General features: G+C 33.9%; 3 protein-coding genes across 18 annotated transcripts; 2 read left to right on the top strand and 1 right to left on the bottom strand.

Annotated features, from left to right (window-relative positions):
• Positions 1-669: 669 nt before the first annotated feature.
• LOC105787933 (serine/threonine protein phosphatase 2A 55 kDa regulatory subunit B alpha isoform) lies at positions 670-3,749 on the bottom strand. 14 transcript variants are annotated; one of them, XR_008191975.1, is made up of 6 exons: positions 3,194-3,749; positions 2,959-3,056; positions 2,744-2,797; positions 2,174-2,267; positions 1,678-1,748; positions 1,174-1,557 (listed from the first exon to the last, which is right to left on the bottom strand). XR_008191975.1 is itself a non-coding variant. In XM_012614541.2 (3 exons), exons 1-3 carry the CDS (start codon positions 2,527-2,529, stop codon positions 1,412-1,414), a joined length of 258 nt encoding a protein of 85 aa, XP_012469995.1. In that variant the 5' UTR covers positions 2,530-2,736; the 3' UTR covers positions 1,174-1,411. The 14 variants fall into 14 exon arrangements, 1 of the variants encoding a protein (XP_012469995.1); XR_008191976.1 differs by having other exon boundaries at positions 2,959-3,036; XR_008191974.1 differs by having other exon boundaries at positions 2,959-3,067; positions 3,194-3,684.
• Positions 3,750-3,818: 69 nt separating this feature from the next.
• On the top strand, positions 3,819-11,035 carry LOC105787931 (probable arabinosyltransferase ARAD1). 2 transcript variants are annotated; one of them, XM_052625477.1, is made up of 10 exons: positions 3,819-4,483; positions 4,632-4,805; positions 5,392-5,549; positions 5,638-5,785; positions 6,424-6,539; positions 6,619-6,757; positions 7,767-7,877; positions 8,370-8,438; positions 8,932-9,058; positions 10,896-11,035. In XM_052625477.1, exons 1-10 carry the CDS (start codon positions 4,004-4,006, stop codon positions 10,901-10,903), a joined length of 1,530 nt encoding a protein of 509 aa, XP_052481437.1. In that variant the 5' UTR covers positions 3,819-4,003; the 3' UTR covers positions 10,904-11,035. The 2 variants fall into 2 exon arrangements, with proteins under 2 accessions (XP_052481437.1, XP_012469990.1); XM_012614536.2 differs by lacking the exon at positions 10,896-11,035 and having other exon boundaries at positions 3,820-4,483; positions 8,932-9,444.
• On the top strand, positions 10,907-17,707 carry LOC105787930 (exosome complex component RRP45B). 2 transcript variants are annotated; one of them, XM_012614534.2, is made up of 9 exons: positions 10,907-11,049; positions 11,794-12,003; positions 12,187-12,282; positions 12,385-12,499; positions 13,965-14,045; positions 14,154-14,339; positions 15,241-15,500; positions 16,477-16,535; positions 17,463-17,707. In XM_012614534.2, the coding sequence occupies exons 1-9, from the start codon at positions 10,913-10,915 to the stop codon at positions 17,669-17,671; spliced, it is 1,353 nt and encodes a 450-aa protein (XP_012469988.1). In that variant the 5' UTR covers positions 10,907-10,912; the 3' UTR covers positions 17,672-17,707. The 2 variants fall into 2 exon arrangements, with proteins under 2 accessions (XP_012469988.1, XP_052481440.1); XM_052625480.1 differs by lacking the exons at positions 15,241-15,500; positions 16,477-16,535; positions 17,463-17,707 and having other exon boundaries at positions 14,134-14,277.
• Positions 17,708-17,984: the final 277 nt, after the last annotated feature.

Raw genomic sequence — 17,984 nt, 5'->3', positions numbered from 1 at the left:
AATGTGTTTGCTCGCGGTAATCGTGGCCTTTTGGGAGAATCAATGATGACATCTTTGAGGCATTTGCTAGTATTAGTACATATGAAAATTTTTTATTAGTTGGTTGTAAATAGCTCTAGAACTATAGAGTAGAAGATTATCTCGGACACTTACATTGATGAGATAAAATGCAATAAAAAAAGACACAAGAAACGAGTCATTTGCTCTTAGGGCAAGTTCTTTATTGCTTTTGCGAAGTGCTTTTCAGAAATGCTTTTCAGGAGTGCTTTTGAAAATTTGAGTGTTTGGCATTGCTGTCAAAAAGTGTTTTTGAAGAATAAAATGTCCATTTTAGAAATGAGATTATAAAATAACAAATATGTATTTAAATAATGTTCAAATTAGTTAATATTATGATATTTTAGCAAAAATATAAAAATAATTTATTATAACTTATTGTTAATATTTTAATATATAATATTAATTTTAAATATTTCTAAGTAATTAATATTAATTATTTATAAAATTTAATTAGAATATATAAACTATATTTAAATATTTAAATATAAAAATTATTTTTAATTTTAATTAATGCTTTTAACACATTTGTATTATTTTATTTTAAAATGTATTTGAATATATAACTCATATTATATACTAACATAACATAGAAAACATAAACCTAACGAATTAAAATATTACATATATTTGGATTAAAGTTTTAAAAAGGGCTAATATTTATATACTAAATATAAATACTAAAAATTTTACAATAGTATTTACAACTTAAAGTGAATTCATTAAAAAGTTATAGCATCGTGTCCTGATTTTTGTTCGCTCGAACACTGTATTGAGTTTTTAGTCAGCTTCTCCAACTCATCTTGTACTTCTCTCAACTCTGCTCTAAGATCTCTAACTATATCCTCAGCTTCCCTTGGCTGTGCTTCGAGCTCCTCAATTCTTTTCTGTTGATTCAAAGACATCATCTCCGCTTCATTAACCTACAATCACGGAGCAGACAGCAAATACTGTAGTTTTAAGCATTGGCTCAATTGGACCAACTATTTGTTTTCCATAGATAACCTTGAAAGCACACATTTACAAGGGTATGGCCTTGAAATACAAGGGAACATTTATAGAAGTTCAAGCTTATAAGATATGATGGATCACAAGATAACAAAATGATCTCCAATATAAGATACAAAATAAACAATCTCGATTATCTGCTTCAATCTTATGCGCATATACCAGTAAATTTTCATGAATGAATACATTAGTCTCAGAACATCAACAATTGACGCACAAACAGACAAAACATCAACAATTGAAATAGCCTCACTTTCACATAACATATTTTGTTTAAATCTAAACTTTAGGATAATAACAATAGTTCAATTTTTGGTGCAAATCTCAGTAAATTCAACAAAAGAAACTAAAAATGGTAAAACGCTTGCAATTTGGCATGAGAATCACACAAAGCCGATTGCCGCAAATCAATGAGGCGAATTGAGCCCTTTGAACTACTATATGCTAGCATATTACAGTGGGCAGGGTGAAACTCTGCTGATGTTATAACCTCTGCAATGATAGACATTACAATAACCATTACTTTTGCAAATATATTGAACAACACTGAACTTGCATATGCTTTAAGAAGTGAAAGCAGCAGACTAAAGTACCAAAATAGAGAAGGCTTACCAGTTAGATTGCTAATTTCCAAGTTCCAAAGAATAATGAGGAACTGTAAAGGTTATTAAAGCTACCTAAAACTGCACAAGATTTTCAGTGAGTGTGTTCCTATCAGGATGATATAAGCACATTGAATTAATTCAATAGGAGATTAGTGTTAATGATATTGTCATCCCTTTCTAATCACCACCATAAATGGTCAGAAATTACTTTTAAGCAAGAACATGAGTTGATCATTCTAGGATTAAAGAAAAGTTAACACAAATAGACCAACTCAGCAAACATAGAATGTAAAATCTCATGTTAGCAAACAAAACATGTTCTGGCAATATGACGGACTAAATTAGATGGTAACCTGATCAAACTGAACTCAACTACACTTTAAACTTTAAAAATATAGTATAATGTCACACATGACACCTTATTGCAAACATTCAGACACAGAATAAGAGACAGTAGGTATTGATTAACATAAAAGGATGAAATGAAGAGAAAGGCTACACACCACTTTCATAAATGGTGACTGGAAGATCTTTTTGCGTAGGATTGATTGCAGGATTGAGATGCACATAGAGAGGACTTTCATTAATATCCATCAACTGTAACAATGAACAAGAAACAATAATCAAAAGGAGAGGCAACCAAGTGTTACAACATTATAGTTCCATTGTAGAAATAAGTCATAAATAGAAGTGGAAAAGCAGACCTAATCCATTTCTTCATGATCATCACCATATCAATCAAATATTTAATAATACGCAACACAATCAAATATGCATCGAAACATAAATTACAAAGTAATTATCTATATATAACTGTGAGAGGATGGTTAACAAATCATACGGCTCTATGAATGTGCATATCGGATTCCTGGGCGTCGCTCCCAGTGGAGTACCATCCAAGTATATAAAAATGGGGGAAAACCTTCTTATCCAGCACATATTGCCATATGATAAACACACTACATATACTCACGAGATTGAACCATAGCTAAACCGAGACAAGCAGAACTCATCCATCTTCTAATGCAGACAGAAATTAGATAAAACATAAAATAAGGTTTGAGGCCACTTACCGTTTTTGAATTCCGATTCCAAAATCAAATTTCACAGTTTAAACCAAAGAAGAACTAGCTGGACAACAAACAGAAAAATAATAAGTTGCCAATTAACCGTAAAAAACGAAAAGAAATGAAAGGAAACAAGAGAAGTTGGTGAATACATCAATGGCAGCAGATATTGATATTTCACAAGAAGGAATTTTTAAAGAACTTGGTGAATTGGTGGATACCTTTTGTTTCCTTGACGATGATGATTTGGAGTTCATCAGAAAATCATTTGAATTCACGGAATTTGCCATGATTGAAGGCTGGTCAACGGAGTTGCAGACTGAGATTGAGCTAAGGAAATTGACTATTTGAAATCAAACCCAGAATTTTAAATTGAAAAGAGAAAAAAAGAAAGGAATATTGAAACTCTTATCAATTTTCCTTCAATCCAAACACTAAATCCAAATTCAAACCCACCTCATACGAACTCAAAAAGCAACCAACTTTGTTGTTTCCACCTCAAGATCAGATGATTTTATTAGTCCGCAAATGATTAATTTCGTTCGAAACAACCAAATAAATGGAAATTTTCAATCACAAATTGAGATTTGAGATTGAATAATGAGAAACATGTTAGGGTTGTGAATTGGGGAAGTGAAATTTCAGAAACAGAGAAAAAGATTACGAATTACTTACCTTCTAGGAAGCTCCAAAGAACCAGAGAAGAGAAACTTTTTTGGGGGAGAAGACAGGTTAAAATGGGGAATTATCAGCCAAACAGACTTTTGGCTGAAGAAAAGTTAAAATTTTTAACTTCTCCATCAGCCAAAAAGCACTTCTTTGATGGTGGAAAAAATTCTGAAATGATGGCTGTTCTTCCTTACTTTTAAGAGAAAAAAAAGCAGAGAACGGGCCTTTAATGGTGAAATCGAACCATTTTATTATGACATTCTGATTTTTTTTAATAATTTCATTATAAACTTTAATCATAAATGTTTTTTTCTTGATGTAATATCTTCTCTCAACTTTTGAATGAGAAGAGTTTCAACGGACTCGAACTCATAACATGGTTATATGGATCGAAGTATTGCTCTTAATAAGAAAATTGTTTAAGTGGGAGCTAAATTTATCAAAATTTTCTTTTTAACTCATCATTAAACAAACAAAATTAAAAGATCCATGCATTCCATATCAGACCTCGGTTAAAAACACTGCTTGCCTCTGCAACTCTCTCTCTCTCTCTCTCTCACTTCTCCGATATCAAAAGATTCAAAAAAGAAAAAAAAAATGCGAGCTAAGCAAATACCATCGTCCTTGACGAGATCCAAATCTCAAATTCTCCTTCTGTTCTTCCCCCTCTCACTCATCCTTCTTTCTTTCCTCTTCTTACTCTTTCCTCCCTCTGACCCCGCTGCATCCTCCACCACCCATCCCTACCCTCACCCCCTCATCCCACCCCAAACCTCCTTCGTCGCTTCCCTCGAACACTTCCTTACTCACAAGGCTCTCAACCACCGCTCTTCCGACGACACCGTGCGTTCGCTGCTCCAAGATGACGTAAGGATGTTCGACGACCGAAAGTTCGCCAAGGAAATGGACTGGGTGCATGGAGATCCGTACTACCCGCTGAATTTCCCGATTAGGGTTTACGTTTACCAAATGCCCAACAAGTTCACCTACAATTTACTTTGGTTGTTTCGGAATACTTACCGAGAAACCTCTAATCTAACCTCCAACGGCAGTCCTGTTCACCGTTTAATCGAACAAGTAAATTATCGTGTATTTCAATAGAAACTAATTCCTCTACCTTTTCCTAAACAATCATTGAAATCTGTAGAAGATTCTCGATTGGAGTGTCTGCGAAATTTGATTATTTGTTATAATTTTCTTTCAAGAAGTTTTTCTGGTCGTGCAGCATTCTATTGATTATTGGCTATGGGCGGATTTGATTGCGCCGGAATCCGAAAGGCTTTTGAAAAATGTTGTCAGAGTTCATAGGCAGGAAGAGGCAGATTTATTTTACGTGCCGTTCTTCACCACAATTAGCTTTTTCTTGTTGGAGAAGCAACAATGCAAGGCGTTATATAGGGTGTGAGTGCTTTTCCAGGTTTTAGGATTTTTTGTATCTACATGTTCTTATTACTGTGGTTTTTATTGTTTAAAAGAGGTACTTGTTTCCACTCGTATTCGTGTTCTTAGTAAGTGCATGCGTTGTCTGTGTCGTGCTTATTGGGTTGTTCAGGTTTATCAGTGTTGATAATTTAGGTCATTGTATTTTACCGAGTGATTCGTTTCAAAGGGAGGTAATGCCAGTAAAGAAAACCACATTTGGGTCAATTTCTAAGCATTTTCTAGATTGAGCTTGTTGCATGATTTAGCTCCTCTGTATGCAAGAGACTCTTAACTAGTGTGCGGTCAATAAGCTGAACTCTCAATATTTAATTTACATTAACTTGTTTCTTGGGTACCTTATCATAGTTTTGTCTTGTAATTCATGAATTATGTTTTCCTTTATTAATTCCATTTTTCCTTTTGAAAAGGTTTTCGGCGACATATAGGACTAAGTAGAGCATAATTTCCCTTAAAGGACTTTGTCTGTATTGTTCTATATGGACATTTGTGCTATTAGGTTTTAGAATTTACTTATCCTTGGATCTTATTTTCTATGGTTGCAGGAAGCCTTGAAATGGGTAACAGATCAGCCTGCATGGAAACGATCTGAAGGAAGGGATCATATATTTCCCATTCATCATCCATGGTCCTTTAAGTCGGTTCGCAGATATGTAAAAAATTCAATTTGGCTTCTACCAGATATGGATTCCACAGGGAATTGGTAACTATATGACTATTGCAAATGAGATTTATCTTGCAAGTTTATAATCACTTCAGCTTCTGAAAAGCGATCTCTTTCAACATCCTAGGTACAAGCCAGGGCAAGTATCACTGGAGAAGGACCTCATTCTCCCATATGTTCCTAATGTTGATTTATGTGATGCAAAATGTGTGTCAGAAAGTGAATCAAAGAGAACCATACTGCTTTTCTTCCGTGGCCGACTTAAGAGAAATGCTGTAAGAGTTCTTTGTGGCTTATTAAACTGTTTGATTTCTTTTTTTTTTCTTTAATTAAATTTGATAGAACATGAAAGGAAGTAGGATAATATGCATATGCAAGATATCTAGCCCTAGGACATACCTTTTCTATTTTCCAAACACAAGAATGGCATAATAGGGAAAAAAAAAAAGAATATAGGAGAGGAGGCGGAGGAAGGGGACAATGGAATAACCATAATCCTATTAGTCATTGTTACCTGTGAAGATCGAAGGGTTTTTATCTCTAATATAAAGACTTGCCAATTGTTAGTTCTAAACAGAAGAAGGTAAAACAAGTAAGAAAGATACCTTCTTGGGCTTTCTATGTGTGTCTCCGTGCTTGCTTGCTTGAGAGTGAGAGAGAGGTAGAGAGTTGAAAGAGCATTACAAAAAGTTTTCTCTTTGAGATTATATCAGTTCTCTTAAAAGCTATTTGACAACCTTTTTTTATTGATTTGATGGTGAGTTGTTTACCCTATCCTTTTGACTTTTGTCCTTAATGGTGACCAGAGAATAGCTTTACCTGTTCTCCCCAATATTCTCTCTCCTGTGTCTCATATGCTAATGTATCTCATTCTATTTCTTGGATAGTTAATTTGTAGTTTTGTTTTTTTCAGGGAGGAAAAATACGTTCTAAACTTGTAACAGAACTAGCAGGTGCCAAGGACGTAGTGATAGAGGAGGGAACATCTGGGGATCAAGGGAAAGCTGCTGCACAAAAGGGGATGCGCAGGTAAGATGGGATGGTTCTCTTATACTGTGTCTTTTGACCTGCTTTGTCATAATGGTTGTGTTGTTTCCTCTGTCATCAGGTCTATATTTTGTTTAAGTCCAGCTGGTGACACTCCTTCCTCTGCTAGATTGTTTGATGCTATTGTTAGTGGGTGTATACCTGTTATTATTAGTGATGAATTGGAACTTCCTTTTGAAGGAATACTAGATTATAGAAAGGTGTGCATTTTCTAAAGCTTTAGCTATTACTTCCTTTCCTTCAATGCATTGTTGCTACCCTGACGGTGCTTTTTACTTTTTGTTCAATGATTGCCTAGTTGCTTATATATGATACTGAAAGTATTATTGGTATGAGTTGAAAATGATATTCCAGTCATTGTAGCAAGTTAAGGACCATTCAGTTGGAAACCAGCCTTCTGTTTTTTTTTTTTGTTGCTTGATGAAATGAAATAATCTATTATTTTCTTTCCATTTATAGAAAGTTGCTACTTGCAATTTTTTTCCCGAATATATGCTCTTACCTGTTGCTTCATAAGGTTTATGATAGACAGCCTCCATGGTTTCATGTTGCATGAAGTGAATGGTTATGATTTCTTTATTATCGGTTGGCAGTTTGTGTAAATCACCGTTCATAGTGTTGAGAACCAGATTTATGAATCAATTTGGTGTTGTTTCATCAAGGATACAATAAACTCATGATCATGCTAGCATTCATTTTTCTGTGCTACATATTTTGAAATGGCTAATTTAATTTTGTTGGTGCTTAGTTCGGTACTGAGGAATGTTTGAATATGGTTGGTGGTCTCTTTGAAATGCACGTCCAGGAGTAAAAGATCATTTTGTTTAAGAGAAAGATGAACAGACTTTTAACTGAGTGATGTGTTGGATTCTGTTGTTGCCTGTGAGTGAGGACATTTGTCTCCCTCTGTATAATTCTATCTTCCAGTATGTCATGTTTGGGACAATGATATGCTCTCATTTTGTACCATATTCCGGGAAATTTTTTACTGTATGAAATTTATTATATACCGGGATACTTTATAATATTCCTTTTCCCCTTTAAGAATTTGTTTGACCCTATTGAAACAGTTAAAGAAGCAATGAAATAAATTTTGCACTGAAGTTCATTAAGCTGCTATCAAAGAGTTCAATAGGGTCTCATAATTTCTGCATATTATGCAGTTAGATTATGTCACATAATCTATTGTTAATGTTTCCTTTCATGCAGATAGCTATATTTGTTTCTTCGGCTGATGCTGTGCAACCTGGTTGGCTTCTGCCATTTTTAAAAGGCATTAGCTCTACTCAGATCAGAGAAATGAGGAAGAACCTTGTGGAGGTTTGTGATTGCAAAATCTGCATCTTGATCCTGCTGTAGAATTGTTTTACCTTCATCTTGTGCATTGTTTAGATGGAAAGACAATTTTTTTACCCATGTTGTCCAAGCTTGTACTTCGGAGAATTTTAATATTTGGTCTACTATTCTCATTTCATTTTCAAGCCAAAACTTTGCATCTTTGAATATTGATATCTTTATGCCTCTTACAATCATTTTGCTTGTACATGCGGAGAAATTTAGTGTTTGATTAGTGCTCGCATTTCACTTTTTGAAACCAAAACTTGGTATCTTTTGAATGTTAAACTCTTTATGACTCTGATTTTTGTTTTTCTACCTAAATGTTATGTTTTTTTTTCTTTTATAATTGGATGGTACTATCAATTTCCTGCTTATCTTTCATCTTTTAAGTTAGTATGATAATGTTAACAAGTAATACTATATTTTATAATGTGAATTTGACTGAAATATTTTGTTCTCTTTTTTTTTTTCCAGTTCTCAAGGCATTTCATGTATTCTAGTCCTGCTCAACCCTTGGGTCCAGAAGATCTGGTTTGGAGATTGGTTTGTAATTCTGTTCACCACAATTTTTGACTTATATTTGTATCTTCGGTTTTTTTATTATTTGAAACTATACCGACTTTATTGCTTTGAGCTTAAGCTTGTTCCAGTTCAAAAGGAAGTTTAAAATAAAATAAATTATCTTGGAGATAGCATTAGCAGTAATATGCAATCTCATCATCCAATAGTCATGATCGATGTTAAGGTATGATTCTCTAAAGATATAAAAGAAGTTATTAAAAATCCAAAATATTTGTATCTGATCCGATATTCATTCCTAGTCTGAGTAACATAGGCAATAACTGTCATGATAGATGTTAAGGTATGATTCTCTAAAGATATAAAAGAAGTTATTAAAAATCCAAAATATTTGTATCTGATCCAATATTCATTCCTAGTCTGAGTAACATAGGCAATAACTGTCTTTAAAGAATATATGGTGTTTTAATTCTGGGTAAGTCCTACTAATTTACCACATATTTGTTGTGTGCAACAGATGGGTGGTAAGTTGGTGAACATCAAGCTTCATACTCGGAGATCGCAGCGCGTGGTTAAAGAATCAAGAAGTGTCTGTACCTGTGATTGCAGGTCTGGCAACAATACCGCATCCAGTACTTTATCTGGTCAGTCTCTCTCCGGTTGAAGGTGCCGTGTATGAATCATTATACATAGACAGCTTCTTGTTTCCTAGTTGATATTAGATTGATTTGGGGGGCGGTGCAAGCATTCTTATTTTTATGACGTGCTTCTTTTAATTAGATATGCCCACTTGAAGCATCCGTGTAAATCTGTTCGATATGTGGATGGTTTGGACACCTGGTTGGGTCTTAGTTCCAACAGTCAACTTGAGTTACAATTATTAAAATTTATATTTGTATATTATTATCATTGGGTACTATATCTTTTAATATAGGCAGGGTTGGATTATGTAGTTATGGAGGAATTAGATAAAATTGAAGGTATATTTGTAGACTAGTGTGGGTTATATTTGAATTGGGTTGAACCTAAATAGATGTTTTTAACAAATTAAAGTTTTGACTTTGACTTGGATGAAAGGTGGACCATTTTATAAGACTATGTAGACTCTTGTAAAGTGAATGATCAAAAGGAAAAAACAAATGTAAAAACCTTATATAACTATAAGGTGTTGGTAGATCTTGAAAATTTTAAGAAAACTTTCGTTTCTCATGATGTGCACACACACTAAAAGTAGCCAGTCTTATCTGCGGATTAAACATATGACGTGAATTATAGGGTGAATACTCTTAGTCAATGAGTTTGATAGATCTTGATATTTAATTAAAATTATATATTAATTTCAGAAAAATAGAAATAAATGAATAATAATAATATATATATTCATGAACCTTCTTTAGGAAGCAGCTTAATATTGGTTGAAGCTTTTTTTTACCGATGCAAGTTTTTGGGGTGAAATTGGATAAGGGAAGAATAATCTAGGTATTAATTTTGATTAAAAAATGGGATCATATAATTTTTAGCTCTTAAATTTAATAACCGGGTTCATTTTGGTGCTTGCATTTTTTATTGGTTCATTTTATTATTTAAACTTGACAATTAAATCTATTTTGGTTTTTGAATTTGGATGGATTTTATTAGTATTTAATTATGTGACCCATGTTTTTGGAACAAGATTAGATTGACCAGTTGGGCCAATTGGACCAAGAGTCAAATGACATATGGGTCCGAATAAAGTGATTAAATTGATTGACTCGAAAAATACTCGAAATTGATGAAAATTGATATAAGAACTAATATAATTTTATAAATTTTTTATGAATTTTTAATTATTAATGATTTGACAATTGAATTGATCAAATCGATTGAATTTAAAACTAGTAATCCATACGTAATATCCTAAGATTGTGCCAAATTTCACCGGTACAATTAAATAAAATTTTATGAGGTACAATTTAAGAAATGTTATCAAATTTTTTATTTTTTAAGTTTAGGGCTAAAATGAATCTAATTATTAAATTTAAGTACCAAAGTAGGTAAAAAATGTAAAAATTCCAAGATAGAGAAAAATTATATTATCCCAACAAATTAAATACCAAAAAAAAAAGGTTTAATCACGAATTATAGGTTAAGCCAAAAAAAGAAATAACAAATAAAACTCAGTCTCAAAGTTGAGAAAGATCTAAAGCTAAACTCGCTTTACTAGCAATTATTTTCTTGGGTTCCCTCTGCTCCAAGTTTCGAACACCATCGTCAGCAATTACTACTAATTAGTAAGCACAAGAAAGAAGAACAGCTGCTCTCGCAGTTTCAACCTCCTTTTTCTTATTCTTCTATGTCACCAACGTACTGTATTACTGGGTATTGAATCCCTCATTTCTATGGCATTTCAAACGTTTGATGAATTGCCTCACAGAAAGAACCAGCTGCTCTCGCTAGATATTTATGAGTTTCTGAGTAATTCTTTTACCCGATTTCTTGCAGAAATTTGAGAAAGAAAGATGGATGCTAGACTGGCCAACACCTGGCGCTTGACATTGAATGAGAAGAATTTTATCAAAACAGCTTTACTTTCTGAAATAAGAATAGATGGTCGAAAACCCTTTGAATTTCGTAATATCAGCATCAACTTTGGCAGGCAAGTTAAATCGTACTTTTTATTTATTTATTTATGTTTATTTTCTTGTAAAACTTACCGCTTTTCCTTTCCCCTTTTTTTTGGAAGTTCTACTTTTCTGTTTGATCTTGTGCTATGATTATTCTGCGTAGAACTGAAATTATTACACTAAATTAAATTTTTATTATTCAAAAGCAATGATTTCTTCCAAATGCAAATTACTTTGTTTTATTTGGCACATTTGCTGAATTACAAGGGAGGAGGAGAGGAGATTTTAACCGTAGAACTTTAGGCTTTGCTTGGTAGAGGGGAAAGAGAATTGGAAAGAAGAAAAATTGAAAGGTAGAGAAATAGAAGGATGAAAAATATAATTTTTCTTTTCATAAGTGTAGGAAAGATGGAAAAACGGAGTTAGAGTTGAAAAATGAAAGGAATAGAACTTTTAAAAAATGCATAATTTTGAACTAATATACACCTCTTTCATTTTCTCTCCTTTTTTATTCCAATTTGGAAAGATTGGTTTTTATGCATGAAGATGGAAAATGATCATTTCTTATTTTCCTTCTTCTCACTTTTCTTTCCCACTAAGCAAATTCAAAATTTATTTTCTTTCTATTTTTCCATTCCCTCCTTCCACTAAACCAAGCGAAGTTTTAATCATTTTCAGAAGGTTAACAATCAGTAAGCCAAGTCTCAGGTGTTTTTTACTAATGAAAGTTAAAAATGTGTTTTTCTTCTCAATATGTATTTGGTTGACTTTTGCAGAGAAGATGGGTCTGCAGAGGTGCAGTTGGGCCAGACTCGTGTTATGGGCATTGTAACAGCTAAATTTGTTCAGCCTTATCGAGACAGGCCTAATGAAGGAACTCTTGCAATCTACCCAGAATTTTCGCCTATGGCTGATCCCTCATTTGAGGCAGGCCGTTCTGGAGAATCTGCTGTTGAGTTGGGACGGATAATAGATCGTGGTCTAAGGTTTTCTTTCTTTTATTAGCGTTACTTGTGATTATTTGCTATTATTTTATTTCATTGATTATAGATATTAATTTTAAATAGTGTCCAGTTTACAAGCTATGTGGAATATTGTGGGATCTATATTGTGGTTTCTTTGCAGCATATGTTTAAACATGCGTCTGAAGGTATATAGTTCTCTTGCAGAGAAAGTAGGGCTGTAGATACTGAATCACTTTGTATTGTTGCTGGCAAGTTAGTGTGGGCCATCCGTATTGATATCCTCATCCTAGATAACGGGGGGTATGACCAATGTCTTTTATTGAATAACGTTCTTTAACTCCCTCCCCCCTCCCCCAAAATTTGAAATGTTTGCTTTTTATCAATATGCCTTTTTGGAAACAGTAACCTAGTTGATGCAGCTAATATTGCTGCTTTGGCTGCTCTTATGACCTTTCGGAGACCTGAATGCTCACTAGGAGGAGAAGATGGTCAGGAAGTAATAATACATCCACCTGAGGTGATTATTCCAGAGTCTTGGCATTGAACTTTTGTTCTGAAATTCTTCTTCTGGTTCAATAAGAGTATTAATAAGAATTTAGCAAGTTTTGAGACCTACATTTTGATGCTTTTGGTTTACAAGGGTTTCCAGCCTTAGGAAGGAGATTGCACCAAATAGTAAATGCTGTAACTATAAACAGTATTGAAGTTCTGAATGCCTTTATTGAATCAATTATTTTAGTGGATTGTACTTGTGCCTTACCAACTTACTAACAAAGAGTATGTCCATCATATAAAGCATGCATTATTTCCTTACATGTTTCGAATTGGTTTGCTATTTTTTTTAAAGTTCCAGCGGGTGATAAATATGCTAATTTAAGGTTACTAGGTGTGCCTTACAATATTCCAGCTAGGAGTATGTGCTTCGTGTAAATTTAGAAGCACTATTTTTCTTATCAATTTGGAACCTGTAGACTATTTTGTTGTTGAAGCTTTGTGGTTGATAACAAATTCTACCATAACTTATATCTAATGCAATGTTCTGGTTTAACTTAAATCTTCATAAAATCTAAAGTAACATCAGATGGTATTTGTTGCTGTGTATACAAAATAGCATGATTATGAGTTATACATTCTGAAGGATGTGTTGCTTCCCGAAGTTAATTTTTTCAACATTTTATGAGCTTGGATGTGGTTTCATTTGGTAATCACTTAACCTGCTTGGACCTCTCTCAGCTTGTCTACAGACTGCTTTAATCAAGCTTGTACATGGACTACTCCAAGCCTATTTAAAGCATGACAATTCAGCTGTACCTAAGGAAACCAATTAAGTTGCTGGTCTGAGGCACTGAGCTATTAAGTTCAGTCTAAATAAGCCCCCAGGCTGATATTAGCGCGATTACATGGGCTCAGTCTTGCTGCAACAAATTTTCTGAAGTAGATAAAAGTTTGCAACAAATATATTTTATGCAATTTCTTCAATTATGAACATTTAGTAATTTGCTGGCTTCGATGTTCCCATATTTTATCTGTATCTTAGGTTGAAGATAGTATTTATGTGTTAATTTTAAAATTTCTTGAGTGAAAACATAATCTGTGTCATTTAGGTTTCTTTTTGGTGGAAATGAGCAATTAGTTAGCCTGCTCCTCTCTCTGTCTCTCCAGGCAATTGTGCTCTCTTCTTATCTACTTACTGTCTGAGTGGTGCCATAGCCTTTGCTTCTAGCCAGTGCCTCCATATCCAACATAACCTTTTTATCATTACCTTAAATCCCTATTCGTCCAAGTGTAATCCACAATATAGAAAATTCCCCTCTTAAAAGAAACTGGATTTTAATGATCGAGTTTCATACATTGGAGATAAACTAATTATTGCTGTTATACTTCTCTCTCCCCTTTCTAATTTATTAATTTAAGTCTATATGCTTTTGACTAAATTGTATATTGCAGCAAATCGTTTTTAATAATGTCTTTTCTTTTGATAGATGAGAGATCCACTTCCTTTGATAGTGCATCATCTTCCTATAGCGATTACTTTTGGATTTTTTATTGATGAGAATGTTGTGGTAAGAAAACTTATTTCTTTAACTTGTAGGCTACTTTTAAGTGAAACATCTTGGTAAAAGCTAAAGTCCGTATGTTTTGCTTTCTGAGTGTGATGAAATGTCATGAAGGTGATAGATCCCATCCTCAATGAGGAGGCTGTTATGGCTGGAAGAATGATTGCTACCGTTAATGCAAATGGTGATATTTGTGCGATTCAAAAAGCTGGAGAAGGTGTCAGTCAAAGAGTTATCATACAATGTTTGCAACTTGCTATTACAAAAGCTGCAGATATAACAAAACAGATAAAAGCAGCAGTAAGTCCACCCCCCCTCCCTCGGTCCTTTGAAACTTGAGGGAAAATGGATCTTGACTGCTCATTTTATCTGCCGTTCATACCCTGATAAATTTTTTATAGATCTTAACTGGTAGTTAGGCTAATTGTCAACAAAGTGATTTTTTAGAATGTATAGCGATATGCTATTGAATTAGATGCTTTGTGGTTATTACTTTTACCACATGTTTTTTGCTTCCAAAAGTTAAAAGAAATATGCATTTGGATTGAAGAACAAAAAATATTGTTAAATAATTAAAACTTAAAATCTTGTATAGCTAACAACTTGCTTGTTTTATTTTTATAGATATGTTTGGATTGGTGGATTGGTGTTAGATCTTAAGCACTTGCTCATTTTTAATCAAATTTGTTTTCACCTTTTTCCATACAACTTTGAAATTGTTTTGTCATCTCTATATGATTGCTTTACACCACGTCTTGTTCATATTTGTTATTTTATGCTGCTGGAGATTGGGAGAAAACCTTTTGCATGTGGTAAATACACTGTTTCCAGAGCTAGGAAGTATGACTGCTCTTCAGCTCATATTCCTCTTACTCCTTTTTCCATCACTCTGCAACTATTGAATGGACATGACTGCTCCTTCCACGAGCCAGTGAATACCAAGCTAGGAAAAAAAAATGTAGGAAGCTTCTGAGGAATCAAGTAGTGCAGCAATTAGATAGCTAACCAATTTTATTTTGTTCTTATATATTTACTTTCTATCCAGTAGAAACTCCGCTTCAAATTTTATTTTTTTACTACACAACTTGTGAGGGCCATTTATTCTTCCTCTTTAATCATGTTACTTGTTTCAAGTAGGGTTTTGTCACATTGAGCTTCTATTGTCCGCCCCACAATAAGCTTGTTCAATACCTTGATGTAGGTTGAAGCATACAACTCAGAAAGAGCTCTACAAAAGATCAAGCGTGAAACTACTTGTGTTGGTAATAATGTAAAAGGGGACCAAAACCAAACTCTTGATAATAAGGGCATTAGTGAGTTGGTGGGTAAATATATGGAGAGGTTAAAACTCATATCAGTTGAAAGCTATGCAAGTCAAAATATTAATGCTGAGGAAACTAAATCATTGAGAAGAGGGACGGACAGCAATTGTATCAAATTTAACAGCACCCCCTTGAGTTGGTAAGAATTTAAGCAAGTCCAGTATTCATACATGCATTACATATACTTTTATGCATATATATTTATGGTTTTCCTGAAATTCTGGGGGAACTATTTAACTGTATTTACCTGTCAGAATAACCTTAGACCATTTATAGTTGAATACTATTTGTGTAAGGGGTTTTTCTTTTTATCTGTGCTATGCATTTTAACCGGAGGTTCCTTTGTCACTGATTGAAGTCTTCTATGATCTCAAAGAGATGGAGATCTGGCATGATGAATGTGTTATTAGAGCAGCTAATTTTGTTTGGATTAAATTGATATGATGTATCTGACTGATTGAAGTTATCCTTGACCAAAACATCTTCTAATGTCTGGATCACTACCTGGTATGTTGTGATTTTTTTTTCTTGTTCTGTACTTTAGCTATATGAAAGATATTGAAGAATTTATCTACAAGGAACACCTATCTGGAGTATATTATGATTCAAACCTTGTTTGACTACAAAGAAGCATACAACTTTCCAAGTGCTCTAATGTAGTGTATCGATGTTTTGCTTGTTTGCTCTGCCAGTTGAACTAAAATGGCTACACCTTGGTTAGATTTGTGCAAATTTTGTTTGAGCTGGTTTTAGCCAGAGCTCAATGTTTATTTACATTAAGCAGTGAAATCTTGACGAGTTCCCCACATTGAAGAATTTGCTCTGACATTTTAAACTAAAATTAGAGGGATGAAAAACTGAACTTTAGCAAGGAGGGTGAGTACTACGGTTATGTTGCCCCATTGCATGTTTCATCTTTGAAGCTTTCTCACATTTGATCCCGGGATATATTTTTTTAAGTCTTTCATTGTTATGGTGCATGTTTAAGTCCTCTCTTCATGTCTTGCCGTATATTCACCCATTCTAATTGTGCTATGTGGTTTCTTTTGTTACATTTTAATTTATTGAACTCTTTTTATTTGTTAATGACGCTGAAACTTTTTCTTTCTCCTCAGGGATCCCTACTCAAAGTGTGTTGATCTGGAATTTCTGAAAGCTTCAGTCGCTTCGCAAGGTATGTGGTTTCTCTCTTTACTTTTCCTTTCCATTCCCCCACGAAAATGAATTGATTAGTGTCTGCTCACGCTTGTGCTTGTAATCCTACGTCCACTTTTACCATTCCTCAAGTTCTTGGTCCCGTTTGTTTCTGAAAGCTTCCAGCCTTCGGCTTTATTTTGCACAAGTTGATATCACTATCACTTAGTTCTTGCTCTTGTGTTTGTGGAACTCATTTCACTGCAAACCACACTCCCTTTATGCATAATTTTCGTATCTCATAAAAATGGTGCAGATGGGATCTTATTATCTTAACAAGATTCTTGATTTATCTAAAAGACTTAAATTTACAGATAGAAACACTAAAAGACAAAAAGCCTATTTATGTTGACCATCAACAACAGAGTTTCTAAACAATGAGTTGCTAGAGTACCAGCATAGAAGCTGCTGCTAAGTTGGTTCTTTGCTTTTCCGAGCATCCTGACATCAGTCGATTTAGGAATAGGATCTAACCCCAGATAAATTGAATTCACCATATGGAGATCCATTTTCTGCAAAATCAAAATACACTCGTACCTGATGAGTAGTAATTGACACTTTTTATTAGATGAATGGACTTCTTTACTTTGTTCCAAATAGGATAACTTTTAACAAGCATGATAGAAGTCATTACAGTGTCCTCTCGCTTATAGAATTTTCAGGTGTCTGTTTTTACTAGTACGCTAGGTTTAGGAATAGGATCTAACCATGAGATAAACTGACGTTCACCATATGAAGGTCCATTTTCTGCAAAACCGAAATACCCTTGTACCTGATGAATGCTTATGGGAACTTTTAAATAACGGCTTCTTTGCTGTTCTTCAATGGATTCTGAATAGGATAAGCTTTTATCTAAACAAGCTCAATAGAAGTGATTACAATGGCGTCTCACCTGTGGAATTTGTAGGTTTGTCAACTGCAAGTGAGGAAAAGGAGGCAACTGGCAAGGAAAAGGGTAGTGAAGCTGAAAGTGCAGGCCCTTATGAAGACGTTAATTCAAAGTGGTCAGCTGTTGATGCATCTACAACTGAAATGCACGTCATAGGGCCGAAAACATTGAAAGATGCTGTAAAACCTAAGAACAAGAGGAAAAAGAAGGCTTCCTCCATGATTTAAGTTCATATATATTATTTTTACATTTTTATCTTTTAACTTGTTCCACGTATTTGCATGTCAATTGGCTTACGTATGTTTCATGATTTTTGTGGTTACCACTAATCTAAAATCGATAAATTGAATAATTAAAATAAATTTAGCCCATATTTGGGGTGTAACCAGTGCCACAATGAGCTCCTTATATCGAAGTAGATGCAAGATTGCTGACATTTAGATATGTTTGGTTTGGTTGGGGTTTTTGAATTTTTTTGAATTATTTATTATAATTTGATTCGGTTTGATCTAATTTTTGGTTTTGAATTTTTAGATCTAT

Source organism: Gossypium raimondii, chromosome 2 (genome assembly GCF_025698545.1).
Source record: "Gossypium raimondii isolate GPD5lz chromosome 2, ASM2569854v1, whole genome shotgun sequence".
Lineage (NCBI taxonomy): Eukaryota > Viridiplantae > Streptophyta > Magnoliopsida > Malvales > Malvaceae > Gossypium > Gossypium raimondii.
Note: the sequence above shows the minus strand (reverse complement) of the source record. Positions and strands in the feature narration are given on the sequence as shown.

Coding starts and splice junctions, on each gene's coding strand:
- LOC105787933 (XM_012614541.2), bottom strand. Junction 1,558..2,173: donor AGTCACCATTTATGAAAGTG/GTGTGTAGCCTT, acceptor CTATCATTGCAG/AGGTTATAACATCAGCAGAG.
- LOC105787931 (XM_012614536.2), top strand. CDS start 4,004: ATGCGAGCTAAGCAAATACCATCGTCCTTGACGAGATCCAAATCTCAA. Junction 5,786..6,423: donor GCCGACTTAAGAGAAATGCT/GTAAGAGTTCTT, acceptor TGTTTTTTTCAG/GGAGGAAAAATACGTTCTAA. Junction 8,439..8,931: donor AAGATCTGGTTTGGAGATTG/GTTTGTAATTCT, acceptor TGTGTGCAACAG/ATGGGTGGTAAGTTGGTGAA.
- LOC105787930 (XM_012614534.2), top strand. CDS start 10,913: ATGGATGCTAGACTGGCCAACACCTGGCGCTTGACATTGAATGAGAAG. Junction 12,500..13,964: donor TAATAATACATCCACCTGAG/GTGATTATTCCA, acceptor TTCTTTTGATAG/ATGAGAGATCCACTTCCTTT. Junction 14,340..15,240: donor CAAAACAGATAAAAGCAGCA/GTAAGTCCACCC, acceptor ACCTTGATGTAG/GTTGAAGCATACAACTCAGA.